Source organism: Grampus griseus, assembly GCF_964374135.1.
Source record: "Grampus griseus genome assembly, chromosome: 2".
NCBI lineage: Eukaryota > Metazoa > Chordata > Mammalia > Artiodactyla > Delphinidae > Grampus > Grampus griseus.
The window spans coordinates 34,539,100-34,557,476 of NC_139018.1; the positions used below are offsets into that span (position 1 = coordinate 34,539,100).

General features: G+C 38.3%; 2 protein-coding genes across 6 annotated transcripts in view; one reads left to right on the forward strand and one right to left on the reverse strand.

Moving 5' to 3' along the window:
* The window catches only part of ATP6V1D (ATPase H+ transporting V1 subunit D), a 13,285-nt gene extending 449 nt beyond the window's left edge, over positions 1 to 12,836 (forward strand). The window contains exons 1-9 of one of the 3 annotated variants that reach the window (XM_082647472.1): positions 100 to 264; positions 4,627 to 4,744; positions 5,526 to 5,605; positions 7,193 to 7,260; positions 7,983 to 8,027; positions 9,121 to 9,224; positions 9,672 to 9,738; positions 10,940 to 11,018; positions 12,138 to 12,836. In XM_082647472.1, the coding sequence (XP_082503598.1) occupies positions 224 to 264; positions 4,627 to 4,744; positions 5,526 to 5,605; positions 7,193 to 7,260; positions 7,983 to 8,027; positions 9,121 to 9,224; positions 9,672 to 9,738; positions 10,940 to 11,018; positions 12,138 to 12,279 (744 nt within the window). In that variant the 5' untranslated portion in view covers positions 100 to 223 and the 3' untranslated portion in view covers positions 12,280 to 12,836. Of the gene's footprint in view, positions 1 to 99; positions 393 to 4,626; positions 4,745 to 5,525; positions 5,606 to 7,192; positions 7,261 to 7,982; positions 8,028 to 9,120; positions 9,225 to 9,671; positions 9,739 to 10,939; positions 11,019 to 12,137 lie in introns of those variants that run through there. The other 2 variants (XM_082647473.1, XM_082647471.1) reach the window with 2 other exon arrangements.
* Positions 12,837 to 12,972: 136 nt separating this feature from the next.
* PALS1 (protein associated with LIN7 1, MAGUK p55 family member) overlaps positions 12,973 to 18,377 on the reverse strand; it is a 104,484-nt gene continuing 99,079 nt past the window's right edge. For all 3 annotated transcript variants that reach the window (XM_082647467.1, XM_082647466.1, XM_082647468.1), the window contains one exon: positions 12,973 to 17,763. In XM_082647467.1, the coding sequence (XP_082503593.1) occupies positions 17,587 to 17,763 (177 nt within the window). In that variant the 3' untranslated portion in view covers positions 12,973 to 17,586. The remainder of the gene's footprint in view (positions 17,764 to 18,377) is intronic.

Sequence of the window (18,377 nt, forward strand, 5' to 3'; positions counted from 1 at the left end):
CATCCGGGCATCGCCTTCTTCCTGTCGCCTTCCCCACACCCCTACCCCCAACCCCTACCGACAGGAAGCGGAAGTTAAGAAGGCGTATCCTGGCTGCCTCTTAGCAACGCCAGGGGGTCACGGGACACAACCAGCTGACTCAGGTAGCGCTAGACTCAGTGGGTGGGCTTGTTGCAGCCACGATTGCCCGGCCAGGGACCCAGGCCGAACAGACATCGTCAGAATGTCGGCCAAAGACCGAATTGAAATCTTTCCCTCGAGAATGTAAGTAAAAGAATGGAACGAACAGGTGTTCAGGAAGACCTGCCCGAGCCGCTATCCCTACATACCCTGGACCAGCAGCGGGGCTCCTTGTTTCCTGGGCCGACCTGAGCTCTCTCCAGTCTCTTCTCGTGAGTCCAGGGCGAGGCTCCCTGAGGGGCCCCTTACACATTCCTCTGAGTGAACCAGACTGGACAGGGCAAGTCCAGCCCGTGAGAACAGGCGCCCGGCCTGCTGGCTTTTGTAGAGATCAGCTGACTTTAGCCATTAATCGAGCCATTCATTCCATATTCCCTTATTGATCCGGACACTGGATTTATATAACTATGAATCGTCGCCACTCTTGCCCTAACAGGGCTCACAGTTTAGTGGAGGGATAGACAAGCGGACGAAGTTTGATAAATGCTTGTTTTTTTTTTTTTTTTTTGCGGTACGCGGGCCTCTCACTGTTGTGGCCTCTCCCGTTGTGGGGCACAGGCTCCGGACGCGCAGGCTCAGCGGCCATGGCTCACAGGCCCAGCCGCTCCGCGGCGTGTGGGATCTTCCCGGACCGGGGCACGAACCCGCGTCCCCTGCATCGGCAGGCGGACTCTCAACCACTGAGCCACCAGGGAAGCCCTGATAAATGCTTTGAGAAGAGCAGTCTACTGCGGTGGGAAGCAGGCTTCTAAACCAATTTGGGTGTTGAATTGAATCGCCCTAAAGTGGGCGTCAGGTTCGATCTTGGATACCCATACTCATTTTCCAAGATCCCCTGAAATGTCACATGTGGTGGGAAGCTAGACCTGAATTTCCGAGGCACTCCTTTTGTCTGTCACTGTTGCATGTCATTCAGACTTCTGTTAATATCACCCATCACATTGTAAAGTGCATATTTGTTTATGTATATTTACCACTGGACTGTGAGCTCTCTCCAGGATGAGCAGTGTCTTGATTATTAATCCACAGAAGGTTCACAAAAAATGTTACTTAAATGAACCCATGCCGTGGAGTCTGTTCAGTTGTGGCCTCCTTTTCTCTTTGGGCCTGAATTCTTTGTCAGGAGAAAAATTTTAAGTTTTCTCAAACGTGCCTAACAACTTGTGGAAGGTGAAGATTGTTCTTATTTGCCCTCTCCCCCTCCCCCTCTTCCTTTTCCTCTTTTTTTCACTGAGGAGCAGAAAATCAGTTTTGGCTTTGACACTTAGATCTTTTTGATTGTGGTCCTATCTCTTTGGGGGTGTTCTGCTGTTTTTCTTTATTTTGACTTTTTCTCAGAGAATCTGAGGATGCTTTAAAATAAGAGTTGTATTTTAACCCCCAAACCTAGATTTCTGTACCTACCTGGGTGGCTACAGCTTTTAATGAAATGAAGGGGATTTTGTTTGTTTGGTTTCTACCTTTGCCTATTGACTTTCTAATAGCTGTTAGTCCTAGGTGGGAAGTAAGTCAGTTGTGGAGAAAGGCAGTGCCCGTGAAATAGATAAGGCTCAGGACTACCCTGGGGTAGTGAGGACTGTAGAACTCCCAGCACTTAAAGATTGACTCCATCCAAACCTCTGCCCTAAGAGACACCAGACTCTAGCATGGCTTCTAGTAGCCTAAGGCTATGTTCCTAGAATGACTCCAGCCCCTAGTAAAATGCCGGCTTGAGAAAACTCATCCAGCCAGAATTTACTCTTTGTTCTATGCAACACCTGAGACTATGCCCCTGACCTCCCTTCCTTAATTGCCTGCTAGCAGACACAGCTGGCCTGATGGCATTTCCAATGCCCAACCTTTTGGAATTTTTCTCTGACTCGCATCCACTCTCACTCTCCTCGCTCATTTTAAAATGCCTAATCACCTGTGCACAATCAGAAAGGAGCTCAGCTCTTTCCCCTGCTGTCAGTGGTTACTGAATAATATCTGTTTTCACAGTTTTAATGTCTGGCTGTGTTTATCTTTGCTAGTAGTCAGAATGTTAACATTTTGTTTTGTTTTGTTTTTACTTTGAGACTAAGAGGTGAAAATACACTCTTTGGGCTTAGACAAGAATGATAGGTTTGTGAATGTGAAAATTGCTATTTGAGAGCACTCAGCTTGCCGATTGAGAGGAAAATCAGGTGCAGGAAGTAACTGCTTCTCTAAATATTTTCCCCAAGGCTTATCAGCAGGTACTTTGTCATGTAGTCAGATGTTTTTGATTCAGCTGGAAGCAAAGTCATCATCCTAGCTGAAGGTCAAACATTTTTTGTAGGGCCAAGCAGCTCTGTAACTTGTAAAATAACAAGTGTTTAAAGAGCGAGGCTAGGAAACACACTAGTGACTTCTGTTTCAGACACTACTACCTTACAGTGTTATCCTGTGAAATGGGGCTGTCACCCACTTAGGCACCACAGAGAGCAAAACAAGTTTAGAGTGGAAGCAAAAGAGGCATGACGGATTTGGAGTGAACAGAAGTCAGTCACATCCAGGTTCTCCTACATACTGGCTATAAGCCTTTGGGCAAGTCACTCTTTGAGTCTCAGGAATTAAAATTTGTCTATTTCATGAGAAAAGAAATTAAATATAGGAGGAAATTAAAATTAGCGTGGTGAATTCAGTTTTATGAACCAGTTCACCTTTTTACTGTAAACTTGCTGCCATTTGCAGTACTAGGACTTGACTTAAATTTGGTTCAACTCTTTGAGCCCAAAGTCTGGTGGTTAGTGTCAACAACACGGTACATTGGGGTGCATAGCTCTTGCTCAGGCTGGAAGCTGAACCAGCTTCACTGGGTTAGACCTCCAGTGAAGCTAGTCAGTGCAAATTCAGCCACTGATAGCTAGTTTTTCAAAGACAGAACTGTTCACCTGAATTATGTCCCCTTAATCTATAGGTGAGGTAGTATGGCACATGGTTGGGGTACAGTGGACCTAGGTTTGAACCTTGGTTAAATCCCTGGAGTCAGAAATCTGTTTCAGGTCTTGCTCTGCATTTTCTTCACCGAGTGACTGTGGGAAAGTCGTTTCACTTTTCTGAGCTTCGTTTTCCTATCTTTCAAGATAATGTCTAAAGCCCCTTCCAGCTATAGAATTATTTTAGTAATCTTTGGCCTATGGTAGAAGATTCAGTATAATCTAAGAATTTAGTCAGAAGTTTAGCAAAAACTATTTTGCAGTTGGTAATAACACCAGTCATATGAAATTATGTCCCCTTAAATCACTTTAGGTATGTTATACAATTGATTATTGAATCTTATTATCCTTTCTCATTATTAAATTTTATCTGGCATATGGTAGCAAGAATGGAAATGTCAATTTCTGCTGTTGCTTTCTTGACTTTGGTTTTGGGGTTTCTGATGAGAAAAGATTGAAATAGGGAGGTAAGGAGATTTAAGTGGCTTGTCACTTCTCAGAAGTGTTTACTTATATGTGTTATTTGTTACCTGGAGTCATTTACAAATTAGTAAAGTGATTGGTAGTAGAGTCTTAATTGATGATATCAAAACACTTCAATGCCACACTTTTAATGGAAAAAGTGATAAATGATTGTGGTATGAAATACAGAAGGTAAAACAGAATATAGTAGTAAAAAGTAAATCCATCTTTTTCACTCAACCTCACTTTCCAAAGGAAACTGTTACCACTTTCTGTGAACCTCTCTAGAACTATTCTCTATATAAGCACATTCATCCCTTACTGTGCATAACTGAGACAATGTAATATGAGGAGCACATGCAGATCTACCTTCCTCTTTTTTTTTAATGGCTTCATATCATTCTGTTGTATGATGAACCGTGATTTGTGGAACATTTAACTTGTTCCTACCCTTTTGCTATTATAAATAAGGCTGGACTACTCGTTCTTGACCTTGTACATGTTTTTGTGTACATGTGGGAGTAAATCAGGGGGATAAATCCCTTAAAGTAGAATTGTTGGTCCTGAAGGTAAATGCATTTCAAATTTTGACATATATCATTGGACAGATTTTTTTTTTCTTAGTGCATACCTAATGGAAACATATACTGTTTTAACTCACAAATCAAGTAATTATTTAAACTATGCTGGTATCATAAAATAGTTCTAATAAATATTTATTAAATCATAATAAAATTTATTAAATTATTAACCAATTATTAAGTAATATTTATTATTATAATTTATTAAATTATTAATGTTATTTATTAACTTATTTATCAAATTATTAAGTTCTTATTAAAGGATTGTTTCTGTTTTAAATAAAAAAGACTTCTTATTTATGGAACACTGAGGGTGGAAATCTACAGTATTGAGAAACCAGTTAAGCCTGTCAGTTACAAATGGTATATATTCTTGCTCTCACGACATCAAGGAATTCGCATAATTTTAACACCATATTGGGGAAGTATTTTTATTTTAAATGTCTTTAACTTTATTTACATAGGGCACAGACCATCATGAGGGCTCGGTTAAAAGGAGCACAGACAGGTCGAAACCTCCTAAAGAAAAAATCTGACGCCTTAACTCTTCGATTTCGACAGATCCTTAAGAAGATAATAGAGGTAGAGTGAAGTTTGCTTAGAATTGTATTTATTTTAGAAGTGTCTATGGAAAATCCAGCACGACCGTTGGCATTTTAATTAAACATTTTTCTTTCAAAAGTAAAAATGCCATTGTAAATGTAACAAGTTTCAGAAAGTACATTTAATAAGATTCAAACTCTTTACTCTTGCCCCCAAACCCCACTTGATCTGCTCTGGCCCCTGCCTGCCCCTCTGATCTCATTTGGAGCTTTTTTTCTAGCATCCTCCTCTAGGACCTTTGCATTAGCTGTTTCTAATGCCCGAAATGCTCTTTCCCCAGAATTTATTATAACTGTCCTCTGGCCTGTCTGGTAACTTTCTACCCACCTGTCCCAGTTTTTTTTCTCTTTCAAAAAAAATTATTGTGTATTCTCAAACATTAAATATTCCAGATTTTAGAATCACTGTGCCATTAGGATTTTGAGAGCAGTATAGTGAATTTAAAAGATTAATTTGAGCAAAACAGCATGGACTCATTCAGGAATAAGGTCGGCCCTTCAGTAAAGATTCAGTTTTCTATTTCTTAGTGCCTTTGTTCCAGTATTTTAATTATAAAACTCATGGTTTTGCAACATTGTTAGTAACCATAACCAAAACTGTTCAAGCAAAATTGGATATATTTATTTTATTGTTACCAAATCAATATTTACATGTACACCTGGTGTAAAATACTGATGGTTGTTAAAGGAACATGATTATGATATGATTTTTCCCTGTAAAAAAACTTGGTTTTATTGGCTGTTGGTTTTTGCTTTTCCAGACTAAAATGTTGATGGGTGAAGTGATGAGAGAAGCTGCCTTTTCACTTGCTGAGGCCAAGTTCACAGCAGGGGACTTCAGGTAAGAACACTTAAGTGGGGTGTTTTGAAAAACAAAGTGCTATCATGTTCATAATTTCATGTAAAAGCCTCTTTTAATTTAAAAAAAATACATAAGCATTAAAGACAAATGATATAGTAATAATAAGAACACTTTTAACCCCATCACCTTAACACTTTTGTGTTTATTACCACCCACGTGTATCTGTTACATAGTTGCAGGCACAGAATACTTAATATTTTACAGTCCATTTTCATTTAGTATTGTATCATAAACATTTTTCCCTATTTTCACATAGCTGCATAATCTTTAGATGTATGATAATGTATTAACGTTTTCCTGTAATGGTGGGCCTTTGGGTTGATTTTCAGATATTTGGATTATTAGAAAAGGTGCCATGAACATCTTTATGTATATATTTTTAAATTTCTGTTGAATTATTTCCTTAGGAAAATTTTTGAGAATGGAATTGGTTGTTTAAAGGGCATGGACTTTATGGCATATGTCAATGTGTGCTTTACAAAGTGTACAAAATGGCTTAGTTATTGCTTTACATATGTTATGTTTGGTTATGTCATTTGGTTCTCCAAATAAGCCTGTGAGGTGGACCAGGCGAGCATTGTTGTTCTCAGTTTAAGTTTAGTGCCTTCCTAAAGTCAAATGACTACTCAGGGGCAGAAGTGGAAGTTTTCAGGGTTTTTGATTTTAGTCTTCTTTACCAATAACACAATGCCTCCATTCTTAGTTTGTGTTATCTGGGAACATTACCTGTGGACAGTCTTACAGCTTGAGGGGCATAAGACCTTTTTTTTTTTTTTTTTTTTTTTGTGGTACGCGGGCCTCTCACTGTTGTGGCCTCTCCCATTGCGGAGCACAGGCTCCGGACAGTAGGCTCAGCAGCCATGGCTCACGGGCCCAGCTGTTCCGCGGCATGTGGGATCTTCCTGGACCGGGGCAGGCGGACTCTCAACCACTGCACCACCAGGGAAACCCGACCTTTTTTTTTTTTTTGTCATAAGACGTTTTGAAGTAGTAGACTTTTAATTTTTGCCAGTGTTGGTAGGATAACAATTTGCATTGACTTTTCCATGAGAGGGCGGGAATAAATAGTGTGTATGTGGTATGTGAAGGTGTTTTAGGGTGGCTATGAGGAAGACACTTTATTTTGTGATAGTAACAGGTGGGGAGTCAGACAAAGCCAGATGGAAATTAGATAGATTCCAAGGTAAAGGAATTGAACTCCTGCTTAGGCACACCTACAGATTTGAACAGCAAACCCAGAAGGAAGGAACGTTTTCTCCAAATTACATTAGTGGAAAGAAAATCCCTAAAGTCACATCCATGCACCACATGTCTGATTGAAAACTTAAGCAGCCCATGTACATTAAAATCATTCTTTGTATTCTTATGGCTAATGTTTGAATATTGTTCATACTTTGCTCTCTGAGGCCCTCCTCTGGTAGCAGTGATTGTTCTTTTCTGAAAGAAGACAATCATCAAAGCATAATCATGACATCTTACTTTTGTTGAAGTCACCTGATGGGTCCCTGCTGGTTTATTTCTCACTCTAAAAACTCAACTAAATCAAGGCCTTTTCTTTTTCTGCAGCACCACAGTAATCCAAAATGTAAATAAAGCCCAAGTGAAGATTAGAGCAAAGAAAGATAATGTAGCAGGTAACTTTTCAACCCTTTGGAACTCTTGGCAGAGAAAAGATAACATTTTTAAATTAACCCGTTTATACAGCAAGATCTTGATGGCCCAATTAATCTTTTCTCCTTAGACAAAGTTGTTTGGCTTTACATGTTAAAACTCGTTTACTGGTGGTTGCCAGGGGATGGGGGTGGGGAAAGCTATTGTTCAGTGGATGTGAAGTTACAGTTATACAAGATAAATACATTTTACAGACCTGCTGTACAGTAGTATAGTTACAGTTAATAGGGTGTTGTGCACTGAAAAGCTTAAGAAAGTAGATCTCATGTTGAGTGTTCTTAACACATACACACAGGAAAAGGGACACAAATCTTTTGGAGGTGATGGATATGTTTATTACCTTAATTGTGATGATGGTATCATGGGTATATGCATATTTCTATACTCATCAAAATGTATACATTAAATATGTGCAATTATTTGTATATTATGTATACCTCAAAGATGAAAGAAAAAACAAACAAACATTGTAACAGCCAGATCCCTTACTAAGGATAATTTGACTTTTGAATAGGAATGAACACTTAAGGAAGGTTCCTAAATTCATTCATTGAAACCAGTTACAGTTCCAGGCAATCTCTTGGCTTTTGAGTATTTGCTGAAAAAGAAACACAGGAAACAGTGGTTAAGAAACAGTACTTTAAGGACATGTTTGTGAATCCATATATGTTTCTGTGTTTAACAGGTGTTACTTTGCCAGTATTTGAACATTACCATGAAGGAACTGACAGTAAGTGTGAAACTTTTTATGTGTGTGTCTCTGGGTTCTTCCAGTTCCTCTTTAAATGAAAATTATTCTGGAAAATGATGATAAATAGACCTGCTTAGAGTTCAGTGGTTCCAGTGTTGGAAACCTTCTTTTTTTTTTATTTTTTTTTTGGCGTCGCCGGGCAGCATGTGGGATCTTAGTTCCCCGACCAGGGATCAAACCCATGCCCCCTGCATTGGGAGTGTGGAGTCTTAATCACTGGACCGCCAGGGAAGTCCAGAAGCCTTCTTATCAGATATATTTGGGACAATAGTTTATCAGTTAATCAAAAAAGTGTTATTGCAGGGAGTCACAAAACATTATACATTGCTTAAAATATTTTATTTCAACCTAGAAATTTATAGAGTCATTTGCAATTTTAAAAATATAAGGCCATGGCCTTTCTTTGAGTATGAATCCACTGATCAGACTTCCATGTTGTCTGTCTGCATAAACCACACCCACAATGTATTGTTTATAATTTCCAGTTTGGGTCTTTTTAAAGTACAGTAAGATCTTAGGCACTGTGATACAATCTGAATGCTGAATCTTCCTAGACTTTTATAGCCAGCCTGCCCGATTTTTTTATAATTGTCTCACCTTTTCCTAATTTGACAGCATGTTTCAGGTAGTAACGCATCTTTGTTGAGTCTCCAAACTAATCAACTTTCTTTCATAGAAACAACAATATTCTTTCTTTGGCCCTCATATTAAATTGGTTCACATCAAATATTTAGTACTGCTTGAATAAAGAAGTAGAATATTCTAGTGAGTCACCTGTTAACAGAGAGTGTCAACCGTACTGGGGCATCAGGCAGTATAATCTACAAAGGGAAGGAGTGCATTCGTTAATCCAGCAAGGTAACTTCTCCTATAGTTAGATTTAGAAAGTATCCTTGTGCAAAACTACTCAGCAACATGTCCTACAGTTTTGGGGGAGTGAAATGGGCACTTAATGTTTGGGTTAGTGAATTTGTTTTTCCATGTTTGGTATTATCCTGACTTATCTTCTTTTGGGAAGTTTATGGGGAAGATTACACCCTAAATACAAATGTTGTCTGACTGGTTCTTTCAGGTTATGAACTGACTGGTTTAGCCAGAGGAGGTGAACAGTTGGCTAAACTGAAGAGGAATTATGCCAAAGCAGTGGAACTGCTGGTGGAACTAGCTTCGCTGCAGGTAAGTTTCTGAAATGGTGGCTTCTGCACCATTGTCCCTACTTTTTACTACTAACAAAATGTTTGTGCAATGGTATAGTTTCACTCTTGGCTAGGTGAGAACAGCAATAGTCAATATAGATTTAAATGCAAATATAATATGGTTTATGCATGAAAGCCTTTTTTCCCCCCCCTGCTTTGTAGCCAGTTAATATATATCTAGGTCATTAGTGTATGATTCTCTTCTCATGCCATCTTTATAACTTCAGGTGAGTCTGAAGTAAACAAATTCTAATAGAATGGAAATCATGTTAGCTCTATGGAAATCTCATAAGAATTTTCTGTTAAGTATGTTGAAGTAGTCTTGGTTTCCAAATGTTTCTACAAGTGCTGAGTGAAGGCAAGTGGTGGACAGGGCATGAGTAGGAAGACTTTGTGCTTACATTATTAATTTATCCTCTTATTTTAGACTTCCTTTGTTACTTTGGATGAAGCTATTAAGATAACCAACAGGCGTGTAAATGCCATTGAACATGGTGAGTGTAAGCTGCTGTGAGGCTCTTTGTCCATCCTCTTGTCCGCACCTCCACATTTGTCACGGACCTACTAGGAATCAGGCACTGATCACCTGCTGAATAAGATGTTGCCCCTGCCCACAGTAGGAAGGGCAGTGAGTCAGTAATACAGATAACTGTTAGTAAATCCTTCGATAGAAGTGTGTGTATGATTTAGCGGGTAGTTAGAGGAGAGTGGTGAGTTAAAAAGTACGGAATGTTTTACTCATTTCTGATTATTCATGAATAAAAGGTGAAACTATTTCTCAAGACCCCTAATGTTTTTGTAAGTTCTTTCCAATGACTGAGTGATAAATGTTTTTGAACACATGAAGTATTAAACTTTAAAGCTGTCTTTCTTAGGCCTTATGTCCTGTTCTCTTGCTGTTCTTCTTGATTTCTAAAAATAAATTTTCCCATTGAATGTATTTATTTTCCATCTCTCATTTCATTATTTTAAAACTATGACTGCTGAATATTGCCACAGTACTTTTTGCTTAAGAAACTCAGTTTTCATTAAAGCAACACTTATTCAATTTTAAAGTAAGAAAGGAGCAAAATTTGAGCAGCAAGGAAATTATTTTGCTTGGGCTCTATTAGTGTTAAAGAGGAAGTTATCTCATTGTTTAAAAACTTAAAACACATTTCCTGACTGCTTGCTTGTGCCAGCCTCTTGCATGGAATTGCAAGCAAAACAAAATGGATAAGGTAACAGTTTCAGTTCACAAGGAGTTCACATTCTAGAAGCAGAATAGGCAAATTCTGTGTAAAGTAGAACCTTATGATTGACAGAAAATTCAACGTACTGTATTCTCTCTGCTCAATGCTCCAGTTTTTAACAATGGATTGCTGTTGTATTTAAAATAACATCTATTTGTAACATATGGTTCAATGTTACATATTCATATAAATTCAGTATATTCAGTGTTGTATATATATCATGGTCCAGTGTTACCTGTCCATAGAAAAGACAGTATGAGGGCATATTCCAAAATATTTGTTATTAGTTAACTATAGAGTGGTTGGATTATACTTCATTTTATTTCCCTGTGTTTTTGTTTTTTGCATTAAATGTACATTTATTTTACAGTTAGAAAAAATAAGTTACTGTTATACAAATGAGCACTGGCAATTTGAAAAAAGATTTGAAGTTCTCACTATATATATATTTTTTAAACCCTAGTCATCATTCCCCGGATTGAACGTACCCTTGCTTATATCATCACAGAGCTGGATGAGAGAGAGAGAGAAGAGTTCTATAGGTTTGTTGGAATTTGCAGTTATTGATCATTTTTTGTTTTTCCATATTCCAAAAGCTCGATTTGCTGAGACATGTTGGCTTATGTTCTTTAGAATTAGCACAGCTTGGGACTTCCCTGGCAGTGGTTAAGACTCCACGCTTCCATTGCAGGGGCCATGGGTTTGATCCCTGGTCAGGGAACTAAGATCCCACATGCAGTGCAGCGCGGGCAAAAAAAAAAAAGAATTAGTACAACTTGTATTTTATTCTGATAAGAAACAAGGAATAATATTGCCAAAGGCTGTGGAGATAGATCTGTGCCAAGTTTTGCACACACCTAAAATATGGCATCTCTGAAAACTCAGGCCCTTCAGAGAAACTATAAATAGCCTCGATAATTCTTTAAAATGAAACAATGATTTAGATGGGGTGTCTCCCACATAAAAAGAAACTGGAATTAATCAGTCAGTCAACAAATATGTATTGCATGTTGGAAATGTTCCAGGAGAAGGTATAAAGTACTTGGGGACATTACATAATAATATAAATCATACCATTAGAAAGTCAGAGTACTTGGAGAGAAATGATACCTGTACAGGAATTAGCTCTGAACATTTAGAGCTAGTAGGGACAATAAATACTAAATAGGTGGTGTGCAGGGGTCAGTGTGTCAGTTTCAGAGAAGTGGGAGATAGGTGAAGGCAGGCGTATTCAGGAAAGACATAGCTGTCTTGGACCTTGAGTAGCTTCTGAGTATGATTTATAATCGTAATTAGCAAAATTTAGTTTGTCCTTCAGTTGATGTGCAGGGTTGTGGTAATCCAGATTGAATGATCCAAAATTTTAGTGTCTGAATGCTGAAAACCTGTTCCATTATCAGGGAATGGACATCAAAGTTTATTCACCCTGAGACAGGAGCTTTTGAAATCAGTTATTAGCTTAAAATGTCTGTGTATTCTACCTCAAATCTTTTTTTTTTTAAATGGGTTATAAATATGTTACTGAAATTGAAATTAATAAAGGTAGAATTTTGTTCTACTTTGTAGGTGTTTATTATCCTTGTTACAAAACTAGAAGAAATCAATTCTACTTAGTACCAAAACAGCATTCAGAAAATTCCCTCCTTTATTTTATTTTATAGGTTAAAGAAAATACAGGAGAAGAAAAAGATTCTCAAGGAAAAGTCTGAGAAGGACTTGGAACAACGGAAGGCAGCTGGAGAGGTGATGGAACCTGCTAATCTTCTGGCTGAAGAGAAGGATGAGGATCTTCTCTTTGAATAATCTTTCCTGCTCTGATTCCTTCAGAAGGCCTAACATGGCATCATTTTAATTCACGGTGTGTAGGTTTGGTATGTGTGGCTATTTAATTTTTGGCCTAAGAATTTCACCAGTTGTAAAATTCCCTGTTGTCTGTTTATGGGATTACCTTTGCAGAATCATAATTCAACAACCATTTATCACCAATGACATTTGGAGAACCTGCCCAGAAACTTACAGAATTTATTCTGCGAAGTGTCACCCTACTCCACTTACATGTCTGTTGCAAGTGACCTGCTTACCAACATATTAAGAAATTCCCCTTAGGAAACAGCAGTGGTCTCAGGCCAACACACGTAGGCTAGCTACTGCTGGAACACCCTTTGTTCCTACCTACTTGCACACCGTTGTCTGAGATTGCTGCAGCCATCCTTGTGTTAGTTACTGTGGGACTTCTCCTCAAACATTATGAAAACCTTCACTTATTCTTCCTTGAATGACAGGTCTGTCTTGTCTGTCATGGGAACAGTTCTGCCAATTCAAATGTGACTATGGTAATATACAGTAAAATGATTTAAAAATGAGTTGTTCCTTTTTTAATGAATTTACTGCTAAGTTGTGTTCTTATGCTCAGATCACCACATGGGATTGGCATCCAAAAAGAGCTTTCTCTGCAGACATGTATGAAGTGGGTAGCTTCCCTTTCCCCCCCTTCATAAACTTACTGAGGTGAGTGAGTGATTGTTGAATTTTGGGATACTAATAAATATGATTGCCAATGAGTTAAGAGGGCTTATTATTACTGCTGTTTTTTCTAAGAAAAAATAATTAATTCCCATTTGAGAGTAATAAGGTAACTGTAGTATTTTATAATCAGTAACAACTTGAGGCATTTGAATGACCATATTGGGTGACTGAGGTTTTTAGTAGTTTGATCTGGTGTGAGCCATCCATGATTACTCAGGCTTTCCTGCACTCAGTTATAGGCATTGTTTGACATGATTGGCCATGGAACAGTTTTTAATTAGTGAAATTGTGACACTAGCCTTAACCGTATTGTGTTTAAATCAACTGATATCACAGCATAGACTAATTTTAAAGTAGGTAATTTTAAAGTAATTTTGCATACATTTAACAAAGACCTACTATAAAATAGCTTAGTGGTATTAGACATTTGTGTTTTATCTATTATTATCTCATCACAACAACCATTAAGAGGTACATATTGTTTTAATCCTGCATTTCATAGAAGAAAATTTTGAGGCACAATGAGCTTGAAGTGGTGAATCCCAGATTTAAATCCAGGCAGTCTACCTTCAGAATTTTTACATCCTTAACTTCTATCCTTTTTGCCTCCCCTATGTTAAAAACTTTGGGTAAAGGTAAAGACAGACATAAGGCCTGTCCTGGAGGAGCTGATTTTTAGGAAATCCTGTTGCTGCTCACAATAAAATCTCAGATTCAATGTAAATTCAGTAGTGATTGGAAAACCAACAACTGAGTTCGTAAGTCTTGAAAATAAATAGGTAACAATGAACTGCTTAATATTTAATCCTCCCAACAACACTCTAGTGAGTTATAAATACCATCATCTCCATTTTGCAGGTGGAAGGCAGGCCAAATGTATCTTGATTTCAGAGCCTTGGTTCTTAAGTGGTATGTATGTATGTACGGCTCTGTAGGAGGCAAAAATTAGCTGGAAAGTAGATGCAGAGAGCCAGGTTTCGTGGGTTTTCATTTAGATAAATTTATGTTCAACTTAAGGAACTAAGCCAGAGAAGTACCCTAGAGTTTTTCCTGTGGCACCATAAACCTCTGGTACTTACTGGCTTTGGCTACCCTCCCTACATAAGTGTAGAAGATTTTACAGTTTAGCATATTGTTAAAAAGAAAGAGACAAGAGTGGACAGAAAATTTGTTGTGTAGGGTTGGGGTGACTGGAGCTGTATGGGAAGGGAGTAGATCAGGAATAGGAATAGAAAGCTGGACTGGGGTAGCATGTGTGTGTATGTGTAACAAACACTTTCTGGTACATGATTGGCCTCCTTTGGGAGATACAGAGTAGGTATTATAGAAAAAGGGGAGGGATGAAGAATGGAGAATGAAAATATGTTATATATTTGTCAACAAGTCATCCTATCCTCAGTGTTCTCAAATTGGTGGTTGCATGTAGTGGAATTCGCCTGAGTATTACGTACCTTCTTCCCCAGAAAACTAGTTCCAGAGTTCGCAGCTTTAAGTTGTCTATCTATCATCTTTAATACAGTTTAAACAATTAAGGAAACAGAACCTACATTTGTGCCAGTAGGGGGCACTCCCCCACTGTGAAGAATAAATTAAAACGTATTTGTGTTTCACCCAGAGGTTCCAACGGACTTGATTCTGGCAAAACTTGAAGACAAGGGTGGGTCATTTTAGATGTGTTGACACCTTGAATGGTAGAGGATATAAACACAGCAAGAGAAAGTATTCAGTGACTTTTTAAATTTGAAATATAATTTTACTTTTTATTTTTACATTACAATGTGCAGTGTTACATCTCAAAACAACAGAGTGCAGATACAGGCAGGATAAGAGTACAAAGGAGAATTAACAATTGATGTCAGAAAGGTTACCTTTATTAAGGCTAAATCCCTGGTTTAAATCCACACACATTCACAGAATTACATTCAAATTGTTCCTTAGGCCATGAGAAAAGGAAAAAAAAAATCCAGACATTAGATTTTCATAGAAAGCAAATCTGGATTAATCTAAACACTATTCTCCTTTCTGTTTGTTCTGACTTAAGGAAATTTAGTAAAGGAAGATTATTTCCTTACTTGAACTAATGTACATTTCATTAGCGATTGGTATCATTCCTATAAGTGGTTAAGACCTCCCTCCACACTGGGGTCTCCAATCAGAACCACAGAGGGACAGGAAATGGAATTGGCCAGAGCGGTGTAGGGCACAACTAGGTGGAGAGCAAGGCTCTTTTCCATTTTCTTTCAAGGAAGTCAGCAACAACTCAGTTTTCACTTTGTAGGGACTATGTCGAATATCAGCACATCCATATCACCAGGATTGAGGAAAGTTGGGATATAAACATTTCTATCCCTCTACCACTGCTGATGAGGAAGGAGAAAAATATATAGGACTTAACTGATCCCCAAAATACCTCATCAGCTTAGATTTTCAAGAAGTATACTACGGCATAGCATGTGCCTCGGTAGGGGACTTGGACTTGCTTGTTAAAGCCATGCCTGAGTCTGCATAGCACATGGCCCTAGTGTTGGCCCTGTGGTCTACAGGTAACTCAGGGACTAGCGCGGCAGCCGCTTACTGACACCGCCTGAAATCTCATTCTAACAACTTGACTCAAACTGCAAACGTTTTAGATCGTAGGGTTGAAAATAGTTGTCAGTTATGATAAGCAGCTCACAAAACTCCACTGTCTACCACAGACTACCTTTCATTCCTAAAGAGAAAGTATACTGGAAAACTGAAAAGATTAAGTACTTACAGTGCCTTGTTTTCAGTGCTGAAAATCACTGTGACCTTTGCATTTTCCTGCCATAAACTGGAGTGTTTCAGACCTGAAGAGACAGTATGTATGGCATTCCTTACCTCAACCTAGGAATGTTAACTTTCTTCCTAAGGAACATTATCTTGAAAGTATTTCCACACAAGATATATTCCACAGCCAACTTTGAGGCCATGTGAATTTCAACAGAAAAAGGCAGCATATAAACTGTCTACAATTTGTTCAAATATTATGCAAAGGAGAAAAACTCAAGTATGTACATGACACTGAGACAAACTACTCATTAAAAACAGTTGCTTATGTTAAATTAAGTGACAATTCAGTATTATTCCAGTGTTTAGCTTTGGGAACAGGAATTGTAGCTAAAGTCACCATATAAATAAAATCAAGACATTCACATTTGAGGTTGTTTGTCACACATCACACCATCCCTTAAGCCTTGAAAATACTACAAATTAACTTTCCATGCCAATTACAGAAGTTGAATTTTAAAGCTACAAGCTATAGAGACAGTATGAAAGTTTCATTAGCTTAAATGTTTTATGATTTAGCTTGTTGCATTCTGATCATAAGAGGCAGACCTTATCATGATAAAAACCTATTTCTATATGCTTAACTTTTCCCCTGCAATGTTCTTTTCCTAAAATGTTCAAATGACTTCCAGGTCATCTTTTCCTTCTGATCTCAAAGTCAATTGTCATATCATTTCCCTCATATAATTTTATTCCAATGCTGAACAAGTGTAATCAATGACCATTTGTCAATCCATTAAATATTAGTATACAGTACAGCAACTATATTGATCACAAATTCCAGTTTATTACCTACATATATGGCACAGTCATCAAATTATACTGTGCTCATATATAAAAATGAAAAAACTGTCAAATGTGCTATGTCCTTTTATGCATGTAAAAAACTATTTGCATCATGAGGAAGAAACTTAACAGTCAACAGAGTTTATATCAATATCTGCCATTCGTAAAAATGTAACTTATACATTCTATTGTACTATGCAGATCAGGAAAAGGAAGTAAAAGTTACCCAATCCGTTGCAACGATTAAAGAAAAAAATTCAGAAAACCATTATACCTTTAAAAAGATCAGCATATGTTGTACATGTTTTAGAGCAGAGTCTAAAACAGGTGTGACCGTTGCATAAACCTTTCACATGTGCAGTGAAGTCTGATCCACAAGTTTGGGCTAAAAAATTGGTGCTTCTAACGGAATGTTTTTATGAATTAAAAGACATACAAATGAATTCAAGCCTAACAGAGCAGCTCCAGACCAAAGTGGCACCATTTTTTTTTAAAGTAGTTCTGGTGACTAACCAAATACTGTTGTCTTGCCCAGTGCACAGAAGCAGTTTCCCTTCACCCACAAATTCCCATGAAGTCATTTAAGTTAACTGTTAAATAACATCAATATTTATTACTATGTGAGACATGGACCATTGTGTATACACACAAAAGTTTTTCATGGAAATATGACTAGGCAGAAAAGAGTTGGTTAGATGAAAACAGAATTAAAAGGTTTTTATGTGGATAAAATGGAACTGCTCTGTTGAAAACTTCCATTTAAAATCCCCAAATGAGGCAAGAACCTCTAAAGCCCATGTACAGAGAATAAAGAATGCTGTTAATGAATTGCCTAAGGGGATTTTCTTCTCACTAGTTCAAGATCTAAGAACAGGTCTACAATTTATACTGCCTGCCACCTTCTCAGAGACTTGCTCAGGTATCAGGGCTATCTTCCTATTGGCAGTTTGCCAGATCAAGTCCAATCATGCCACAGAATGGATGTTTCCTTCACCTCAGCCAAGTGGATGGCACCCACTGAGGTTCAGTATCAAGTTTGTTAATCAACCTAAGCAATTCCTGATAGGCTTTATCAAGATCCGAGTTCACAATTGCTGTGTCAAAGTAGTGGCCATTGTTCTGCTCCATCTCTCTGGTCTTCTCAATGATTTCTCTCAACTCTTCAGGCTGCAAAGAGAAGATAAAAATTATGAGGTAGGGGCTTCCCTGGTGGCGCAGTGGTTGAGAGTTCGCCTGCCAATGCAGGGGACAGGGGTTCGTGCCCCGGTCCGGGAAGATCCCACATGCCGCGGAGCGGCTGGGTCCGTGAGCCATGGCCGCTGAGCCTGCGCGTCTGGAGCCTGTGCGTCCGGAGCCTGTGCTCCGTCCGCAACGGGAGAGGCCACAACAGTGAGAGGCCCGCGTACCGCAAAAAAAAAAAAAAAATTAAGAGGTAGTCCATTCCTTACCAAAATATACAATGAGTCAGAGATGGCTGAAGAACAAGAAATGGCCTTAACATTGCTTTCCTTCTGTCTCTCAAAATACTCAGTCTCCAGTGTTCAACCCAACCCTGTCATGGCCACAGGGATTTCCTTTGCTCTGGTATCTTCAGCACTGACACTGCGAACCATTTGCAACTCAATATAACCTGTTTATACTGCTATTTAGGTTTTTATATATTTCTGTCTTATCCACAAGAAGAGGCTTCAAGAGCACAGACTGTTACTTTGAATTCCCTACAGACGTTCGTTTCCAAACATTTCAGGGCACCATAACCTCTTCCTAAAAATAACATCTTC